This window comes from Teleopsis dalmanni, chromosome 2 (assembly GCF_002237135.1).
Source record: "Teleopsis dalmanni isolate 2A chromosome 2, ASM223713v2, whole genome shotgun sequence".
Taxonomy (NCBI): Eukaryota; Metazoa; Arthropoda; class Insecta; order Diptera; family Diopsidae; genus Teleopsis; species Teleopsis dalmanni.
The window spans coordinates 67,080,067-67,102,516 of record NC_051847.1 but is presented as its reverse complement, the minus strand read 5'-3'; the positions used below and the strand labels follow the sequence as shown (position 1 = coordinate 67,102,516).

Here is a 22,450-nt window from a genome sequence, read left to right as displayed (position 1 = left end):
CCATAGAATTAACACGATATACATTTGGACCTGAAGGATCGAATGGCTGTACTTTTGGTTCCAGAAAATTGACTATATACATTGGGTTCCACAAAATTGATTGGGTATGTATGTGGTTTCATATGATAGTTTGGACTTAAATTTGGTTACATAAAATTAACACGATATATAATTGCTTCCATACGATTGATTGAATATAAATTTGACTCCACAAAATTGATCGGGTATATATTTGGTTTCATATGATTGATTAGGTTTAAATTTGGTTTCACGGAATTGATGAAATATAACTTTGGTTCCACAGTATATCAGACTTTTTTCAGAGAATTGACTGATCATACATTTGATATTACAAGATTGTCTGGCCGTTCATTTGGCTTCATTAAATTGACTGGATATACATTTGATTTTACAAAATTGATTAGGTATACATTTGGCCTCAAAGAAATGATTGAGTATTTGGTTTCATATGATTGAGTGGCATTAAATTTGGTTTCACGGATTAGTTGAATATATTTTTTTGTTAAATACAGTGTTGATTGCATATAGATTTGTTGCACAGATTGTCCGACCTTACATTTGGTTTCACAGAATTGACTGGGTATACATTTGGTTTTATAGGATTGGTTCCACAGCATTGATAGGGTATACATTCAAAATCATAGAATTGTCTGTTTAGTTTTACAAAATTGGTTGGGTGATAATTTAGTTATATAGTATTGAAAGCTTATATATTTGATTTCACATGATTGGCAAGGTATAAAAAGCAAGGCTTCAAAATCGAACGTATTTAAATCACTTTAAATGTTTGTTTTTTTAGTTGTTAAATTTCAAGAATTACTAAAATTTAAAGACCACTTACAATTGCTAGTATGTTTAAAACAAAGATTGATACTATTTTTACAACTAAACAAATAATTAACTTCACACGATTAAAATCTCTTCAGTTGCTACTTACACAAAATTACGTATTAGATTAACTTACTATATGTGTTAATACAAATGATTTTATACTACTCCACATACACAATATTATGTATAAAATAGTATAACTCACATTTTTAACAGCATTCCAGGAAATTCGACGTAGTTGGATGAGGTAGTTTCAAATTAAACGGCATTTTGTCTATTAATATAATTTACTATACTATAAAAGCTAAGCTAGAATTAATACAAAACTTTAAAAAAGCTTATTGCTGTTTTCATTAATACAATTAAGTCTTTGTACTGTAGCCATTATTTCTAAGTGACTAGCAGTTTCAATACAAATGCTTACAATACAAGTAAGCAATTTAATAAATAATTAACAAAAATGTGTAAACAATTAATGACCACATTGGATTGGTGCTAACCTACACGATAAAAATTCTTAGCTTCATTTCACTTTATTTATTCTTTTCACTAAACTGTCTACCGCGAAGTGTATCCGTACGATAAGTAAATAACCTACAATGAGCGCGGGGAAACTGACAAATGTGGCCAATGCTTCATATATAAAGCGTGGTGCGAATATTTTCCAGACCATTAAATGACGACAGTGTATTGTGCAGGCCATCATAGCACAAAATATCTAAAATAAAAAGGCTGATTAAATATGTTCACACAATTCTGTAAGTAGTTTTAATCTTCACCTTTACGCCTTGCAACATGAAAAATTGTGCTGCTAGCTTGAAAACTGTGCCAAGAAATATAGATTCATTTTCGAAAAGTGTTAGTTCTCCACGTGTCATATCAAATCCAACACATTCGTTCGAGATTTCCACAAGCGAACGTGGTTGTGCTGTGTTATTGGCACGCGATTCTAATGCTTCTCCTTTGCGAGTATCACGATTTGAGTTAGTTTTAATAAGCGAAGGAAATAGTGCAAAGATGGAGAATGTTTCCGTGCTCAGTAAGCCATATAAGCAAAAGAAAAGTATTTGACCACAGAAAGTATTTAAGATAACTAAAATTCCAGATATAAAATTGGATTGACCAATGCTGGTTGTACGTCCGACAAAAGCTGCACGCCAATCAATTTGAGATAATGTAGTTTGATGTGAGGTTGCATAGAAACAAAAATGTGCTAAGAGAAACCAACCAACAATAGCAGTAAATGTGGGTTGTATGCATGTCTCTGTAAGGAAAAGATATAAAATTCTTTAGTTCTTTATAATATATAAAAAAAAAAAAAAATTTGAGACTCACCAAAATTATTTGCAGTTCTATATCGCAAAATGGAATGCACGGATAGTATTACCGCTCCTATCGCTAGGCAGATAATAATGCCGATAGCTGATTTTGGTTCAAGTAGTACTACAAGCATGATTGCTAAAAATACACCAAAAGATATCACAACCGAGGAATAGATAGTGGCAAGACCATAGACTACTGGTATCTCAAAACGTTTTTCAGACTCATCTCCTTCATATATGCGCTTCATTTTTTTAAATATTTCTGGTACAATGCTCTCGCCTCGTTTGACAGTTACAGTGGAATTATTTTTAGGTGGCAACACAAACACCATTAGTGGTGCAATGCTTAGCACTATAATCTGAACTAATAGCAAAGCGTAAATAACCAAAGCCATAGCATCTATATGTGAACGTTGTATATTCTTGACAGAACTGCTTGACAAAAGTATGTGTCCGCCAGCGCATATGGACGCAATGGTCGGACCGTAACGTGCTAATAGTACATTAACAGAGTTCCCCGTCAAATTACCGCAAGAACGCAAATATAAACGTGTAAGCGTAGTGTATAAGACAATAATAACTACAGCCATTAAATAAGCTTTACCGGTCGATGGTTTTTTCAGGGAGAAACCGGTTGAGTTGTTGGAAAAATCTGCACAATTTCCTTGTTCTTCACGACAACGGAACAGCAAAAATGCAAAACGTACGAATACTATAGCCAATATTGTGATGAGTATTAGTTTAAATGTGGCTGATTTTAAGAATTGTGACACCTTAAATTTAGTTTTAAAATCAATACGTACACTTCTCCGTAGCAACTCAAAGACGAGTAATATTAAAACACCAACCAACAAATAGGCCAGTATTTTAGGTTCCTGCACTATAAAGCTATTCGAGAAAAATACGCTGCTTGTGAAGAAAATGATTACGCGCGTCGGCATATTTCCAAAACGTTTAACACCGGACCAATTCAAAGCGATCGTCGACCAGTTTTGAAATGTATAGAACATTAAAATTAATATGCTCATAATATTTGTAAAAAATATAATGCCATTTTCTTCGGTTTTAAATGAAAAGTTCTTGAAATATCGGTAGCCAAACACGCCAGCTGCCAAATTCAATAAATAAATGTAGGTAATTCCTTTCGCTGTAAAGATTTTGTAAAAATCTCCAGCTCGTGTATTGTTGATTAATAAAAATGTGAAGAAAATAGGTAAGAATGTTATCAGTAATCCCTGTGACATTTGATTTGCATCGAACTTAACCCAAATTTCGCGGCAAGTCTTGAGAACTTGTCGAAGTTGTATGTTTACATCACCGAAAAAGGATTTAAATGCAGCTTCATTGTAGATGGCTTTTACGCGATGCGTCAGTAAAATAAACTCTGTATCTAGTTTATCCATATCTTCAACATCGAATGTGCGTTTATTTTCCAGTGCGTAACTATAGAAATATTTATAAATTTGTTGTGCATTCTGCCAGGCGTGTAATAGCAGTACTTGGATTTTATGCATATGTGGTACGGCAACATCTGGTACTATATTGAAATTAACTAGACCCAAATTTGAATAAGGTATGGGAATACCTAGGATTGTTGCAAGACTTGGTACCAGATCAATCTAAAATGAAAAAAAATATATATGTTAATAATTTCTTTTTAATAGTTCTAAGCTTTATAACAAAAATTTATATATAATTGTTAATTATTTTAATTCCAAGTACAGAGAAATAGATATTACAAGAATATTTAAAACACGAGGCGAACTATTACGCTTGGCATATATTCCTTACGAAAGCCAAGTAAATGTAGACTGCACCCTTTGCAATCTTGGTGTAATTGAAGACGTCCAACATTTTATGGGGATCTGTCCTATATTACAGGAGATTAGGTTTAAGTATTTTAGAAAAGTATCTTTAGAAAAAACAGATGTAATTTCATTATTAAATGGAGAAAATTGGTTCTTGCTTAGCGCTTTTATTAATGAAGCAACTATTTATAGAAAAAAAATAATGGACGAAATATTTTGAAAGAATTTTAAATATTATATAAATTAACATGTACACCTTTTAAATGCATTTTTATATAAATATGAAAGTTGTACGTTAAAATTAACATAGAAAAAAAAAAAAAAAGAAAGGGTGTAATAATATTAAAATAATGAAAATATTGAAATGAATAAATTAAAATTAAATATTAAATTAGGCGGAGGAGTTTTGACTCATAGCCTTCTTATACACAGCTGTTATAAAAAATCTGTAAATTTGTAATTTTAAATTCAATTGAATAACTATATAATTGTTACATTATACATAATTTTATAATAAGATGATTGATAATAGATACTGTTTAAATTAATAAAAAATTTATAAGATTTTTCCATCTATTTAATCAAGTAAACAATTCAAGTTTATGTCATACAAAGAAACCTATGCTCAAACATACTATCTAGAAAAATGAAGAAGAGATTAAATAGTTTAGGTTAGGTTATACCGGCGATCTCAAGGGATCCACTCAGACCTATAAGCACATTGCGTTACTGTATAATTAAAAACTTAAGGGTTAAAACCGCTTAGAACCTTTGGCAAAGCCTATAATGCAGTGCAGAGAGAGTTTACCAAGATCATTAAAAAAGAAAGCCCCTAAAGAGATTAAATATATAAAGTTGATCTGCAACTGTAGCTACATATGGTGTGAAATATGGCGGATAACGAAAAAGGAAGCAAGCATCAACCTTGAGAAAAACGTTTCGGTGAGAAACACTGCTTATAATACCTTCAATTGTTTAATGAGCTGTTGTTATGTCTGGTGGTGGTGAACATAAAGATGCTAGGTAAGGATAGATTATAGCGGCAATCCTAAGGATCCACTTAGGTCTATTGTGTTACCGTATGAAAAAACTCAGAGATTCAAAAACCCCCTTGAACCTTTGGCAAAGATAAAAATGCTTTTTAGTAACAGGTCCCCTAAAATAGTAAACAGTCATATAAAGAATGGTCAGTTCAGTTTTAAATTCATTTTTGTCATGATCATGAAGATATGTTATGCAGACAGTCAAATCTCAAGTACCTACATTTTAAAGGCAATATTTTGTCTGTAGGTAATGGTCATATATATATATATATATATTTGCTCTCAAAAGATGCGAATTTTAACATTTTTTAGTCAAAAACATTGTTTTTTTGTATGATGAGGTATAAACAGGGGGGTTTGTTTGAGGTTTTGAACGTGATAAGGTAAAAGAATTTCTATACCGTGATAAAATTTTAATCATAATTTATCTCTTGCAATCAATGTCAATTTTTTATTTGTAATTTTTACATTAAAACAACAATTTCACATTTGATGTGCCCATGACAGGCCCCTAAGATGAAAAATAAAATTAATATTTATATTAAATCATTCAATAAGCCTTAAATAAAGTCAAATTTTTCGAAATAGATAAAAATATTAATTTTATCAAAAGGTGAAATACTACACGTACAACCTCTTATCTTTTTTTTAGTTAGAAACGTCAGTTTGTTTAAAATTAGATTAAAATGACGTCATAAGATATATGTACACATATCGAAATACGTGTGCTTAGACTCTTAAACTAGTGTAAACATTAAAATTTAATATTATCACTAACCTGTTGCAGTATTTCTTTATCTGAACCATAGCTACTGCTGATAAACTCATTATGTTTGGAATAAGCAAACAACAGAGCATTTGTTTCATCATCAGTATCGCCGCCATGATCACCCGAAGCGGTCATACCATGATCTCCCATTACAAAAAGCGTAGTATCATTATCCATTTTATCAATAACCATTCTATAAAAATTAATAATCAATAAGTTATTCTCAAAGTTTTCTTAATTAAAATTACACTAACCTTATAACATTGTTCATTTCGGTTAGCTTACGTGCCATTTCATGGTGCATAGGTCCATGCTTATGTCCACAATGATCAACGCCCAAAAAATGTGCAATTAACACTTGCCAATCTGATTTAACCAATTCATTAGGTAAATGTTTTTCTATTCTCGTATCAACTGTATCCAAATCGAATATATCAAAACTAGGATATGCATATGTACGTTTAAAACGACGTGGGTACAAATCTGTCCAAGTACTATCACCCATAAACACTACAGGCACATTATTTTTAACCATTTGATCGATAATATTGTCTTCGTTGATTTCTGGCGAAGCGAAATTCGAACCAATATCAATAAAAGTTGGCAAACTACCAGTTGTGAGACCTTTTAAACGTTGTAATGTTGTGGTGGGTGGATCAGCCTTAAAACGCATCATACGTGTATGTTCTGGGAACTGTTTCAGTAGTTCATGCATTATGGGCAATTTATTTTCAAAAGCCAATGGATTTATTGAATTCTCGTTAAATATTCCAAATTCATATTTGAGCGCGTCTATTAATAAAATAATTACTTTTGACTTTTGTGGAAGACATAAATTCGATGAAGCATTAACATCTTTAAAGATTTCTTGCACAATCTCTTCAGTGAGATAGTATTCCTAATAAAATAAAAAAAAATTATATTTATATATTTAATTTAAATTATTTTATATCCTTACATCATTTGGATTTGTGGATAAACGACGACAAGAGCTGACATCTGTTTTGGAGACACGCGAGAGTAGAAAACCTCGTGAAAATAGTAGCACACCAGAGCCTATCATGTACGCCAACAAGATGAGTACAAATACATAATTCCAAGCGAATTTCATTTTAATTCAATTAAATGAACTTTTGCTATGTGAATAAATACATTTATTTTTGTCTAATGATTAGCACAACCAATACTGGCGCAATCTTAGTTTACTTAGGTTAAGCCACCTCTTCTGTAACACAACAAATTGTTTGTTGTTATGGCACTTTTAACATACAAATTTGAAGTGGCTTTTTTAGATTAAATGTTAGCAAAACATATATTATATTTCCAATTTTAATTTATTCTTCCATGTTTATAACTTCACTGAACCGGACAAAACCAACTAATAAATTAAAAATAAAATTTCTTGAGTGCAACCAATGGATGGGATGTGGTGGAAACGAAACAAGTCTAACAGCTGTTCAAGGTGCAAATGCTGGCGCTGCGCTTTTTACGCTCTTCTTATTCGATTCTCTAGATTTTGATATAAGCTGCGTTTCAGCAAAAAATGATCTGGATCTTTTTTGCTGAAACGTTACGGATCACATGTTAAAGTAATTGGCAACGCATCATTCATGTCAGCTATGTTTTATTACAAAACTTTATTTTAAAATTAAAAAATATTATATACAAAATATAAAAAAAATATAAAATCTGCTGAAATTTATAAATTAATACATATAAGTTTTTATTTATTTTAAAACTTTACTTAAATTTTGTAGTAAATAAATTAAAATTGCACGTTTGAACACTCCCCCCTCACACTCACTCCACTCCCTTTTCAAAATTTAGTTTAAGTGCATCATGCATTAGCATGGAAATATAGGGAATTTTATACAAACTATTAATAGTTTTTCCGATGAAGATTTCAGGAAAAATTTTAGACTTCAACTATGTACTACCAATTATTTCTATGCACACATATTCTTCATGTGTGCAAAAAATATGATTACTTTTTTATTAATTATTTTTTATATTCCTATAGATTTGTTTATAAATTCCAATTAAAAAACACAAAATAACCAAGAGAGAACGATTTATGTTTTTATTTCAAAGTATTTTATTTTAATAAATTATCAAAAAACAATTTTTAATAACAATAAAGCATGAACAATTAAAGTAATCATTTTAATTATAGTAATAATTAAAACTGTACATTAAATAGATAAAACAATAAAATAAATAATAATGACATATTAAATAAATAAATTAAATAAAAAATAAATATTAATGTGGTTTTGTTTATATTTTTTATTGCATCGTATCATATGTTAAAATCGCATTGCTAACATTTTTATTAAAATATGTTCCACTTTTATTTTGTACATACATTCCACATTGAACCAGATCAATTGCTGGTTCACCCCATTGTTATTGTTTTGTATGTAAAATTGAGCGGAACATTGTTTGCTGAAACACACCTATTGTCAGCGTAGATATCTTCAAGTGAAAGTATTAACACCTATTTTAAACAATAAATTGTTATTAAACTTTTAATAAAAAATCTCTATGGTGTCCAAATTTTAAGGACTACTGTTTTTTTAGGGAATTTTATGTCAATTTTTCATGCTAAATGGATTTTAGTACAATGGTTGTGCAGAAACTGTTTGACAGCAAATAGCGTAACAATAAGGAACCATGTATGCAGCATTGTAGCATCCAATATTTTGAATATTTTCAGCGCACTCAATTTACATACATTTAAATCTTTCTAATTCTATTATATATTTTAGGATAATAGTCTTTAAATAATATATATACATAAATATTTCAGTAGTTAGCGTTAAATAAGCATTAGCTTTATATTTATATTATATAGTTCACGATAATAGTTTTATAAAATAAATTTATTTAGAAGTATAAAATTTTTTGAATTTAGTTATCGACCGGTTTTTTTATAATGGTCTTTATATAATTTCTATTTCGATTGAACGTCCCTTTTCGTTAAATAATTCAAAGTTTAATATATTCTATATATAGACAAAAGAATAAAGAGAATGACGTAGATATAATTTTATTAATATTAATTTATGTTAGATCGTGATCCTGATAATGATTCTCAAGTAGAGACGAAATATAGAATATAATAAAAAATACTAAACGTTTATTTAAAAATTTTAGTACTTGGCCTTATATAGAATATTGACAGATGGCAACGCTTAAATGATCATTAAAAATATGAACTGACGGCAGTTGCTAATTATCATTTAAAATCAGCTGTGTGGTAATATTGACTTTTCAGTTATTCAGCTTGTGAATTTTGAATCAAAATGAGCACAAAACAGAAGTTAAAAAAACTGGCGGTTATTGTGTTTTTAAAAAGGCGACGTTTATTTCATCAAAAATTAAAATTATTATTGCTTAAAATAATAAAAAATCAACAAACTATAAATACACTTTTTAACATAAACGCGAACTTCATGGCAACGATACCATTGTCTATACCCGCTGCAATTGACACCGGACAGTTGCAGGAATTCGTTAGTATAAAAATGTTTTCATGCACATATAAATGACAAAATAATTTTCTTATAGGATCGGAATAGAAGCTTTTGGGAACAAGATGTACCAGCAATGAACGATAACAAGTTCAAACAAAATTTCCGCCTCAGCAGGCAGTCCTTCAGTAAAATATGTAGAAAAGTACAAATGGTAGTTGATTCGGATAACAATGTAAGACCTTACATTGGACTGGGCAAAAAAGTGGCTATTGCTTTATTCGCGCTTGGCTCTTCAGCAAAATATAAGACTGTTGCAAGTTTATTTGAAGTAAAACAAAGTACTGTCAATGAAATTGTGTTAGATTTCTGTAATAGGGTTTGTAATATACTTCCACACTGCATTTCCTCATATCCACCTACCACAGAAGAAATTAAGGAAACTGTTGAAGGTTTTTCTCAACTTGGTTTCCCACAATGTTTTGGAGCCTTTGGTAATTAACTGTTAAATAAACAAGAATATTTTAAGCATAATTAAAAAATATTTAAAATAAAACAGATACCTGCCATATAGAAATTCAGCCGAGTAAGGAAGAAGCTATCGATTACTGTAATAATAAAGGCTGGTATTCAGTGATTTTGCTTGCTAGTTGCGATCATAGGTTGGTTTGCGCTACGAATTCAACACAAACACACCTAATATTATTGTTTTGTCTATTACGCTAGGTCAAAATTTACATACATTAAGGTTGGAGGTGCGGGAAGAGAGAATGACTTATATATTTTTGAAAAAAGCTCTTTAAAAAAATTTCACGAAGCAAGTAAAATCTTTACTCAGCACTCCAAATTAATAGAAAGCGTTAGGGTACCTCTGTTACTTATTGGCGATTCCGCGTTTCGTTTATCACCTCATTTTATGAAACCCTACCCATACAAACTGCAACAGTCAATTCCAGAAAAACAGTTTAATAACCGACTAATGAGGTGTCATAGTGTAATTGAAAATGCGTTTCTACAGCTAAAATCACGCTTTCGTAAAATAGGCAGAGGCTTGGAAGTCGAACCACAAGCTGCCAATCTCATTATAAGAGCGTGCTGTATTTTACATAATTTTTTAAAAATAGAGAAAGATGAGGTGAAATCAATATGGATGAGGAATGCAAAGAAGCAAATGGCTGCATCTCCTACCCAACCAAATTACAAAACAAACGCAGGTGAAAATAATGTGGAGGCAATAGCTATTAGAGATGCGATTGCGTTGAGTTTTCGTGAGTAAATTAACATAAAAAATAGTATTTAAACTAAATAATATAGTATTTTTATAAAATTCTAATTCTAATCTTTATTTTTATTTAATTGAATTTCTGAATTTTTGAATTTTTTTTTGCGGAAGGAAGTGAAAAGCTTTGTGCATCGTAAAGTCTACCGTCGTCGAAATGGTGTACTACAAACCTCTATCATATTAACATAATATGTAGTATACGGACTGAAACACCATTTTCGTAGGGAGTTATTCCACTTTTTCACATTTTTCAGTATAGGCCCTATTTTTTTTTGCTTTGAGAACTTTCATTTAATAATAATAGTGATTTAATAAAATAGTAATAGTAATTTAATAATAGTAGTTTAATAATAATAATATTTTCATAAAAATAGTAATTAATATAACAATAAATATAATAATAACAGTAATATTATTAATTATAATACTTTTAATATTAATCAGTTAATTAATTAATATAATTTTATAATAATTAAACTGCTAAGAATTAAACTTAATTACATTACTCTATTAAACTTTTCATAATTTGTAAGAATTGCTTGTCAGTCTCATTTTGGTATCTCAATAGCTGTAATATGTCTTCATTTATTTTTTTGTTGTCATCTACAACTACTCTTAATAAAGATATATTCTCTTTATGTATTTTTTTAATTGTTTCTGTTTGCTCCTTTATCGCCTTTATTGTTTCATTTTGGTAATTAAATTTTTTCTTTTTTGCAGCAGACCTGGAGGATTCATCACTATCTAGCGATGGTAACTCCCATGTTTTTGGTGATAAAGGCGAAGCAATCTCAACTGGGCTGCGTTCACCAGAGTTTAAAGAAGAGCTCTATAAAATAACATAATATATAAATAAATAATTTATCAATAAATATTTAAATTTTTTACATATAAGAATGATTCATTTACAACATTTATTTTGGCAGAGTTTGAATTAATAATTTTATGGATTTTTTCAAAGTGTTTCCACTGAGTGTTGCTATCTCCAATAGTACACATTTCTTTTTTCCTTTTTTCCGCCCTGTAAATGATCATTTACAATTATTTAACTATTTAAACAAAAATGTGGAAGACGTTCATACTTGTATCGGCTCTGTAAATTGTTTATTTTAGTGTTAACCTCATAGGCACCAAATTTTTGACTGTCCAGTTCATCCGCAATTTTTTTACATATGTGTGCATTTCTTCTGGACTTTCGGTAATCATCTATATTCTCTTCCCACAATTCTAAGAGGCGAAGCTCTTCGGCATCCGTCCACGGTTGCTTTTTCGACTTCTTCAATGCACTCATCTGGAATCAAAACAAATAAATGAAACAGTCATATATCTCATTGTGATATAAATAATGTATTAAATATAAACAATTAAAATAATGTTTAATACAGGAAATACTTACAATTACTGATATTTAACACTTTGTATAAATTGTCTTACGAGTCTTAAATTCATCAACAAATTGTGTTTTGTTTCATTTTTCATTTCGTTTCATTCAAATTAGGCAGCGTTGCCAGTATCGAACACCTTAACAAGCACTAAATTGTGGCTAAATGAAATCATTTAGACAATATACCCTGACGGTATAAATTATCATTAAGATTGTTGCTAAATGAAGCTGAGTAAAAACGATCTGTGTTTAGTGTATTGAAGACCACTATAGATAATTGAGAGAGAGAGAGAGAAATAGAAATCTAATTTAAATAATATTAACAAATAAATCATCATTTAATGATTATTTGTGATCTCATGTGTGCGGGCAATAAAAGATATTTTCTTCAATTATTTAATTTGTTAGAGTTTAAATCTTTATTACTGAAGGAAGAAGAAATAGCGATGATAAATGATAATAATAATAAATGTTTCTCAATATATAATAGCCGTAATTTTTTCATTCAGAATAGCAAAAATTTATTTGTAACTTACGAAAGAAAGAAAATATGTAAAGCAACAACAATGCTCTTAAAATCTTCAGAGTTAGATTTTCACGTCTTAGTTTAAATTTATTTATTGAAATATATTTTCCAAATAATTTATATTTAAAAAACTATGAAATAATCAAGTAGTGATATATAATATATATTTTATAATTTATACATATAAAACAAATTAATCATCCTAAATACCTTGCATATAAAAAAATTAAAATACAAATTTTTAAAATTAAATTTATTTTTATTATTTTGAAGGTTCATTAACTAATTAATGAATTAAAAATCATCAAAAATGACTTGTTTAAAATTAATTAATATATGGTATATATTTAACTTAATGCTCTTTAAATATTATCGAAATATTTAATTAATTAAATATTTAATTTATATAAAATAGTACATATAATTTTTAATACATATTTATAATCATAATAATATATATAAGTACTTATGTATGACTTGGTCTTAAAATATATATATTTTTATTTATTTATAATGAAATTTAATGTCGCTTATATTTATTCTTTTCTATGTTTTACGTATTTTATATTTGAAATAATTTTGATTTTGATTTTCTTAAAAATGTATGTTTTATAAGTATATATAATCTGCAATTAAATTTAAATTTATATTTTCGGTATATTATTTAAAATTCTTATCTTTAATATATAATTCATATATGCTTCATTTATTTGAAATACAATTATAATTTTTTATTATATTTATAATATTTTTTTCATTTATTGTTTTGTTATATTTATATTAAATTTATTTTAATTACTTACTTAATGTCACACATATGTTCATAAATATGTATTATATGCAATTAAAACATAAACATATATATACATACTTATATATACATATATTACAATGACAAGCAAGTAATGCCTGTTTTTACACCTTGTGATCAAAAAAGAACGAGAATTTTAATTTTTTAAATTCCCGCGCTTATCCAATCGGTAATTTTTTTTTATTTTCACGCTGGCAACACTATTATACACATTATGTCAAAGTTTAACGCATATCGTAAGATTAGTTGTTGTTTGGCGCCTATACAAAGAAATCGAAGAATTTTCGTGTGACGATTTTTATAATGGATCAAGGACAACGTACGTGCATCAAATTTTGTGTTGCAAATGGATTCCATTGTGCCGAAACGTTGAAAATGTTAAAAAAGATCTTTGGTGATTTGTGTGTGTCGCAACCACAAGTATACGAATGGTTTAAAAGGTTCAAAGACGGTCGCACAAGCTTGGACCATGATGAGATCCCTGGTCGCCCAACAACATCTGTTACTGAAGAAAACATTGAATCGGCGAAGCGGATCGTGTTGGAAAATCTTTGTAAACCGATTAAAGAGATTGAAGTGTTGTTGGGCATCTCATATGGATCGGCCGCACACATTTTAAGTGATGTTTTGGGTTTGAAACGCGTCGCTTCTCGGCTGGTGCCAAAAAAGCTGAATAGATCGTGACCCCACATTCATCGAACGCATCATAATTGGTGATGCGACATGGGTCTATGAATTTGACAAGCCCACCAAACAAAATCGACGGAAGGTGATCCGAAACCGAAAAGAGAACGCCAAAGTCGGTCCAAAATCAAGGTTATGCTGACTGTTTTCTTCGATATTCGTGGTGTGGTGCACTATGAATTCCTTCCGGATGGTCAAACGGTCAATAAGGATAATTAATTGGCCGTTATGCGTCGTTTGCGTGAGGCCATACGCAAAAAGAGGCTAGATTTATGGAAGGAAAACTCATGGATTTTACACCACGATAACGCACCGGCTCACACAGCGTTGGTTGTGTCGTAGTTTTTGGCCAAAAACCTCACTAATATCAACAACCAAGCACCGTGCTCTCCACACATGGCCCCGTGTGACTATTTCCTCTTCCCCCGACTAAAATTGCCATTGCGAGGAAAGCGTTTTGAGACCATAGAGGGCATTAAAGAGAATTCGCTGCGTGAACTAAAGGCCATACCTTCGGCGGCCTATAAAACTTGTATAGAAAATTGGATCAAGTGTTGGCATGCGTGTATTGCCGCAGGAGGAGAGCACTTTGAAGAAGATGAAATAAATTAAACTTTTTTTCGTTGTGTTTAAAAAACGAATTTAATTTTCTTCAACTCATATTTTTATGTAATATATTCATTAAAATTAATTTAAAATATGTATATAGTCACACATATTTTCATATATATTTCATTTTCTTTTCCTTTACACATATTATTTATATATGCATTAAATAGCGCTTATTATAATTATTTATATTATTTTAATATATGTGTACACATGTGATTTATATACGATTTTTACATATTTTTCAATTTTATTTAAATATTAAACCTGTTATAGATTTAATTCATATATATATATATGTATATTGTTAATGACATCATTCTAATTTTTGAATATATTTCTTAAAATATTTAATAATCATAAAACTAAAAACTATAAATTTGATATCATATAGAAATAAGTATATTTCTATTTTTTCATAAAAATAGTTTAATTAATTAAAAAAATGTTTTTTTATAAAATTCAAAGTACTTATATATTAAAATTATTTTTCCTTTAAATGTGCGCCGCTAATATAATATAATATAATATTAAGACTGCAATTATATTGTATATATCATAATTTACTTAATAATGTATATACATATGTATAAATTATTGATTTATTGTGAAGTATTCCTACAAATAAAAAATAATTTTCGAATTATAAAATATTAAATGAAATGTTGCTTTTATAAAATCAGCCTTGCTTTAAGTAAGTGTTCTATATTTCAAATATTGTTTTTATAAAGAAAAATTTTATTTTTTCAGCTAATATATATATAAATATATTAAATTTTTAAACTAATATATAAAGAAATGATTCGCTATTGGAAAAACCTTTGTGGCAGTTAACGATTAATATTACACATAATTATTGGGCTTATAAACTAATATTTAAAATATATACCAAGTATACATACAATATAAAAAAAATTAACATACTTATTAATATATAATTTACTATTATACATAAATATTATATTATATATATAATGAATATTAATATTAAGTTAAACATTTATATATCAATAAATAAATATGAGCAAGTGTTTACTAAATAAATATATGATTTCAACAAAAAGGAATAATTGATTGAGATGCAATAATATAAAAAATTAGATAGATATAAAGAAAAAACATTAAAGATAACATACGAAATTAGAGCTAAGGATCTAAAATAAAAATAATTTGTAAAAATATTTAAAATAAAAATATTTAAAAAAAAAATATTTAAAAAAATTTTTTAAAATAAACATACATAAAAATATAAAAATAATATATAAAATTTAAAATAAAAATATTTTACAAAAAATTTAAAACACATATAATTTATATAACATTTCAGTGTATTTTTATTAGTGATAATTATAAACAAAATGTAAAAAATGTTATGAAAATAATACAAATAATATGGAAAAAATTGAGCGGAATTATTTGAAGCAAAAATATTTTAAAAATATTTAAAATAAAAATATTTTATAAAAATATTTAAAATAAAAATATTAAAAAAAAAATATTTAAAATAAAAATATTTAATAAAAATATTTAAAATAAAAATATTTAAAAAAAAATATTTAAAATAAATATATAAAATATAAAAATAAATATATAAAATTTAAAATAAAAATATTTTATAAAATAACTTAAAATAATAAAACATTATTATTAAAAAGTAAATTAGTATACTAATTACATTGATAAGCTAACATAACTGAAAAGTAAAATAATATTTCTGATGTAAAAATAAAACAATTAAAAATAATCACATAAAATTTATGAGTATTAACTTAAAAAAAAACAAACAAATAATATAGAATAAATAAATTATAAATAAAATAAATATATTTATATTAAATACTTAAAATTATCTAAAAGTAATTGTAAAATATAATTAAATATATATTATTACTTATGTTCATAAAAAAAAATATTTATTTAAACTTACAAAACTATTAATAAAAATAAAACATTTTCATTTAATTTAAATAATATGATATAATTAATTATAAAATCAATTTAAATTATTATAAATAATAATTGCTATTAAAAGATTTATAATTTATTGTTTTAATGACAAAATTTTATTAATTATTTTTATTTTTTAAACGGGTTAATTGATCAATTATTTAAATAATATAAAACATTTTAATTTATTTTTAAAAATTATATTTTTTTTTCAAACATATTCGACTATGGTCTATAGTCAACCTAAAAGTACTGACATAATATTTTTATAATAGAGTAAAATAGCAACAATTCAACACAAATGACAAAGGAAAAATACAAAATAGAATAACATTAAAATAATAAATACTGTTATTGCTATTTATTTTTCAACTCCTTTTCTTAAATAAGCTATTATGCCGAGATCTACACAGGCTAGGTTTTGAAAAAATTTTTAAGTTCGAATGTAAATATATATTATTTTTGAATTTCGAAATTTATGCTGCCGAAGGTCTTTATGGTCTAGCGTCTTTAGATTCAATGTAAGTAGCAATAGAAGTTTTTCAAAGTTTTTAAGTAAAGTAAATAAAATAAATTGATTTGAAGTCAAAGAAACTATTATTAAATGAAGGAAAAAGATATGTCAGACATTAAATTAATCTCAATAATTTAATATTCTATTTGATATAATATTAACATATTGATATAATATACATATTATAATGAAACACCTAAGTGATCCCAGCTATTGTTGAGTATACATAAGTATAAAAGTTTTATTTTTATATATATCAAATTCTGACTTTAAATATTGTCAAATGTTCAGTAGTTTTTGAAATTATTGGATTGTTCGGTAGTTCATATTCAAAGACTGACCCCACGTTAATCCTACAAGACAAATGTTAAACTAAATTGCGTTACTCAAGCTTCAAATTTTTTTTTTTTTACTTTTAAATGAACAAGAATAGCAATGCATTTACTGTGCTAATGTTATAAAAAACGAATAAACCATAGCTACATATAAATGCTAACTGCAGTTTTAAATATCGCATATAAGGTTATATGTAAAATTGTTGTAATTTTATGAATTTATTTTTTTTAAACTATAACTTTGAATTTGTATTTTTATAAAAAATTTGCTATTAATGTTGTTATTCAGAAAATATCTCTAGTTGTACTCGTTAGAGATCTATATAGTACGAAATACAAGCTTTCCCAAAAATTATATAAAAATTTTATACAGTAAGCTGGTCTCTTATAAAATTCTTCGTAATTTGTTTGTAATATTTAAGAAAAAACAAATATTTTGTTAAAAAAATGTCAAATCACATTAAAAAACCATTTATATACTCACGTTGCAGTATATTTACTTTATATAACCAATATTCAATGTGACAAAACCTACGAAAAAATAAATAAAAAAAAATAAAATAAAATAAAAAAAAATTAAAATAAAAAAAAGTTAAAATAAAAAAAAAAACAAATTACAATAAAATATAAAATTAAAATAAAATAAAAAAAAAATAAAATAAAAAAAAAATAAAATAAAATAAAAATAAAATAAAATAAAAATAAAATAAAATAAAAAAAAATTTAAGACGAAAAAAAAAAATAAAATACATTAAAAACAGAAAAAAAAGTAATCAAAAAATATTGATGTAAACACTTGCCTAAATTATTATTTTTGTAAACTTACAATTTTCCTTAATATCTTATAAGAGCTCTTCTAAAATTCTATATAAGTTGAGCATGATTACGATTTCTCAGGCATGCCCAGATAATGACTTTTAATAAAGACAGCTATTTTAATCACCTTTTGTGACTATGTTTTATATCAACAAATATTAGTTGTCAAGATAACAAACTTTGAATTTAAAAACTGTCACAAGAAATGGAGGGTATACTTCGTACCCGTTGTTTGTCTTGTATTTTCATGGTACAGTAATTCACTAGTATACTCCATACTCCATTTAAAAGAAGAAAATATATATTATCATCATGATTTCACTAGTAAGTATAGATGTAATTGTGATTACATTCATTACAGTATATTGCTTTTTTATGATATCACGCTTTGAAGCTTTTCCAAATTGAAGAGCTCAACTCTGCAAGTGCCTCGATATCCATGTGTTCACAATATTGAACAGCTTTACCATTAACTCCTTTCTTTGTGTGTCCTGCATAACTGCCATTGGTGACAAAGGGATTGGTAGTCTTTAAGAGTTTAACACTCCATTCTGGAGAGTGTTCACAATATCGAACTGTTTGATAGCTCTATCCCTAATGTTTTTCTTTGTGTAATCAAAGCAAAATGCGCACATACTAGTTGGCAATTGGTATAATTAATTTTAAAATTTTATAACTTTAAGTCATGATACCTCAAGACATTCGCATATAGCAGAGTGTAATAAGATGTTCAAAATAGCTGACTCTACTATATTTCATTGCTATTAAATAAGCGTGTCCAAGAAAATAAAATCGTGCCATAAATTGTTTTTGTTTTAAATTAAAAAATAAGCAATTTTCAATTTAAAATTTTATATACTATAGAGCACTTATAATATTTACTATAAAAATATTTTTTTTTTTATGCTTCTCAGCAACGCGTTGTCAACTTATTTAGTAAAAAATTTTTCATATCCAATTTCTGCACTTAAATCATATAAATTTATTATTTTTTGATTTTTGTCAATTTATTTTTATTTATTTCATAATTATAATATATTTTGTTTGTTCTAGAATTAATTAAATTAAGTAATAATAGTAATAATAAAAATAATTATAATTATTAACATTTAAATAAAGTAGTACGCATTATTCTTTTGATTTGATTTTGTTGTATATTGTGTGATAATAATAAATATGTATTATTTTTTGTAAATAAATTTTTTTTTCTTGATTTGTGTAAATAATGCAAAAGGTAGACGTACAAAAATATTACAACAAACATTACATATATGTATAGTAAGTAAAAAAATGCAGTTAAAAATACAAATAATAAAAGAATGAACATAATTTTGTGTTTATATTTTTAGTTCAATTGTATATATATAAATATAAAAAAGGTTTTCACCAACTGATGCAATGAATATACGCTTATGTATACAGAAATATATATATATAAATAGATACGGTATGTATTTATATATACATATATTTATATATATGTAGATGTTTGTATAAATAAATTCTGACTTTATATGTAACTATATATAAATAATATTAATATAATAATACATTTAAATTTGTTGTAGAAAAAATTTAATATTAATAAAAAAAAATTATTGTTTCAATTAAAAAAAAAAACAAAAGAAATTAAAAGAATTGCATAATAATTAATTGCATTACTTAATGCAATAATACAAAGTTTATACTATTTAATTAATCAAATAATTTTTAATTTTATTTATGTATACATTTTTGTATTTGTGTATGCTTATTTGTTTAACATACCGATAACATAGAAATGTGACCGGCACTTTATTGTTATATATGTATATATCAATGTATGGAAATTGTTATATGAATTTTTTTATTTGTCCGATTGATTTTTAATTGCTTCTACTACATGCTTTTGTTTATGCAATTGTCGTTGACGTTTTTTATTGTTGTTGCTGGTGCTGCCGCTGTTGCCGTTGTTGTGGCAATTGCTGCTGATGCTATTGCTTGACGCGTTGCTGGAAGCATAAAGCATTTATCAGTAGGCTTGCGCTTCTTTATAATCACTCTGGTCTGATGTATAGAAATCTTCTAATTTCCATTGTAGTGTTTCGAATGTTGGTCGTCGCATAGGATCTTTGTGCCAGCATTCTAACATAATCTCATAGAGGCGTGGTTCACAATTCGGTGGCTGGGGCATACGATATCCATGTTCAACTTGTGTTAATACTTCAGCATTTGTCATTCCTATAAAAAAATTTAATATTTTAAATTAATATAATTAAATTAATATTATTATTAATTAAACAATTATTGAAAATATAAATATGATTTTTACTAACCTGGATATGGAATTCGACCGTATGTTACTAATTCAGTTAAAAGAATACCGAAACTCCAAACGTCAGATTTTATGGAGAATTTACTGTAGTTAGCAGCCTCAGGTGCTGTCCATTTAATGGGGAAACGTGCACCGACTCGTGCTTCATACTCGTCTTCTTTAATAAGCCTTTATAAAATAAATTAAAAAAATTATTTTTATAAAATTATTTTATTTTTCTTTTTGTAAATCATGTAGATGTTCCGATAGGAGTATGAATATAACTGTCTTTCAAACACAAGTTAACTTAGATTGTAATGGAAATTTTTTGTCAAAATTTGATCGTTCTTGGATCTTGTATCCAATATAGTAATTTAACTTACTGTTTTCTGATATCTATTTTACACACTTTTGAATATGGATAATGTATACAAGATTCTATACGTAATAATGGATTTCTGTGGACACAAGGACATTAAAGATAAATTCAAGCCAAGCGCATTAAAGATATTAATCTTCCACTGGGAGCAGTCAGTAGTTATATTGGAACAGCTATCGTTATCTTTAAATTATTGTTGATAAAAAAGGTTATTTGAGAAATACAATAGATTCTTAGTAAACTACAAATAAATGTATTGGTAATGGCTCAGGATGGCGAAACTTTATAAAAACAAAAAACAATGGAAGTGTTCAGACCCTCCAGAGTGAATATCTCCAATATTCTGGTTAGTATAATTGGTCATGGGATACTGGGAAGGCACGTTGTAGGCTAGCAGTATTTTTTCATGACAACTGCAGAAGCTGTAGGGACGAAGAAGAAACCATAGAACAATTCTTTTGAATTGATGATTTGAGCAATTTTAGTGTTCGTAAGAAATACATGAACATAGGTTAGGATATGCGTAGGTAACAATAGCATAAGAGGGGAGGAGATTGTGAAGGAACAATAATGGATTGAGGTTTTTATTGAAACCAATCTGGGTTAAATCGGATAAACGTAGTCACTTCAATGGGACGTCTCCAAAGATCTATTGGACTCAAGTTAGTGACTACATCAACAAAAAAAAGGTTTTTGGTTCAGATCCCGTGTTAAGTAGTAATGAATCCACAGAGTCTAAAAGTGTTGGTCAACTTGACTGATTTGTATAATAAACCTTGGAGCATTTTGGTAAGATTTCCAGATGAATTGTTTATTTAAAAAAATGCGATATATTCTTTTAATCTTGATACCTTCTCTGAAAGTATATAATATACGATCTATGATATTAAAAAAATTAATTTATAATATAACAGCATATATTAAGAGAAATGATTAAACGCAAATCACTGAGAAAAATTGATTTAAGAATAAATCACAAAATATATAATTCCTGTATAAAAATATATAATTCCTGTATTATTCACTAAAAACTTTTTGAAAAAGTATACTGCAAATATATAAGATCTTTTATAAAATCTGTACTTTCATATATAATTTTCACTTATGATGCATGAAATTAATTTGTTTAACAACTCCACTATAAGTTGTGGATCTGTGGTAAAACCAACTCACCGCGCCAACCCGAAATCAGCTATTTTAACAATATTATTATCGCCAACCAGTACATTACGTGCTGCCAGATCTCTATGAATATAGTTCTGTGATTCCAAATATGCCATACCAGCAGCGATTTGTGCTGACATATCTATGAGTGTCGACATCTTAAGACTACGTCCTTTACCTGCAATTACTATAAAATTTTTTTAAACTGAATAATGACACATAAACCCAAAAGTTTTGCATGTATTATATATTTATATATATATTTTTATTGATGAGTTGATAGTTTGATATTAATAAGAATATATTGAAATATATTCCACATACCTTGTAGATATTCCAATAGAGAACCATGCTTCATTAATTCGGTAATAATGTAGATGGGCTCCTCAACGGTGCAAACAGCATATAACTGTATTAATTTATTATGGCGGAGCTTTTT

At 27.1% G+C, this 22,450-nt stretch overlaps 3 protein-coding genes across 3 annotated transcripts; 1 reads left to right on the top strand and 2 right to left on the bottom strand.

The window, feature by feature from the left end:
• Positions 1 to 935: 935 nt before the first annotated feature.
• On the bottom strand, positions 936 to 6,905 carry LOC119684908 (GPI ethanolamine phosphate transferase 3-like). The gene is made up of 6 exons (XM_038099045.1): positions 6,753 to 6,905; positions 6,049 to 6,692; positions 5,804 to 5,987; positions 2,188 to 3,793; positions 1,632 to 2,116; positions 936 to 1,570 (listed from the first exon to the last, which is right to left on the bottom strand). The coding sequence occupies exons 1-6, from the start codon at positions 6,903 to 6,905 to the stop codon at positions 1,376 to 1,378; spliced, it is 3,267 nt and encodes a 1,088-aa protein (XP_037954973.1). The 3' UTR covers positions 936 to 1,375.
• Positions 6,906 to 9,059: 2,154 nt separating this feature from the next.
• Positions 9,060 to 11,394, top strand: LOC119674761. Its single transcript, XM_038085917.1, has 5 exons — positions 9,060 to 9,309; positions 9,365 to 9,761; positions 9,827 to 9,929; positions 9,994 to 10,535; positions 11,270 to 11,394. The coding sequence occupies exons 1-5, from the start codon at positions 9,100 to 9,102 to the stop codon at positions 11,392 to 11,394; spliced, it is 1,377 nt and encodes a 458-aa protein (XP_037941845.1). The 5' UTR covers positions 9,060 to 9,099.
• An 8,513-nt stretch (positions 11,395 to 19,907) lies between these two features.
• Positions 19,908 to 22,443, bottom strand: LOC119680755 (tyrosine-protein kinase Src42A-like). The gene is made up of 4 exons (XM_038093718.1): positions 22,336 to 22,443; positions 22,021 to 22,189; positions 20,491 to 20,657; positions 19,908 to 20,395 (listed from the first exon to the last, which is right to left on the bottom strand). The coding sequence occupies exons 1-4, from the start codon at positions 22,367 to 22,369 to the stop codon at positions 20,187 to 20,189; spliced, it is 579 nt and encodes a 192-aa protein (XP_037949646.1). The 5' UTR covers positions 22,370 to 22,443; the 3' UTR covers positions 19,908 to 20,186.
• Positions 22,444 to 22,450: the final 7 nt, after the last annotated feature.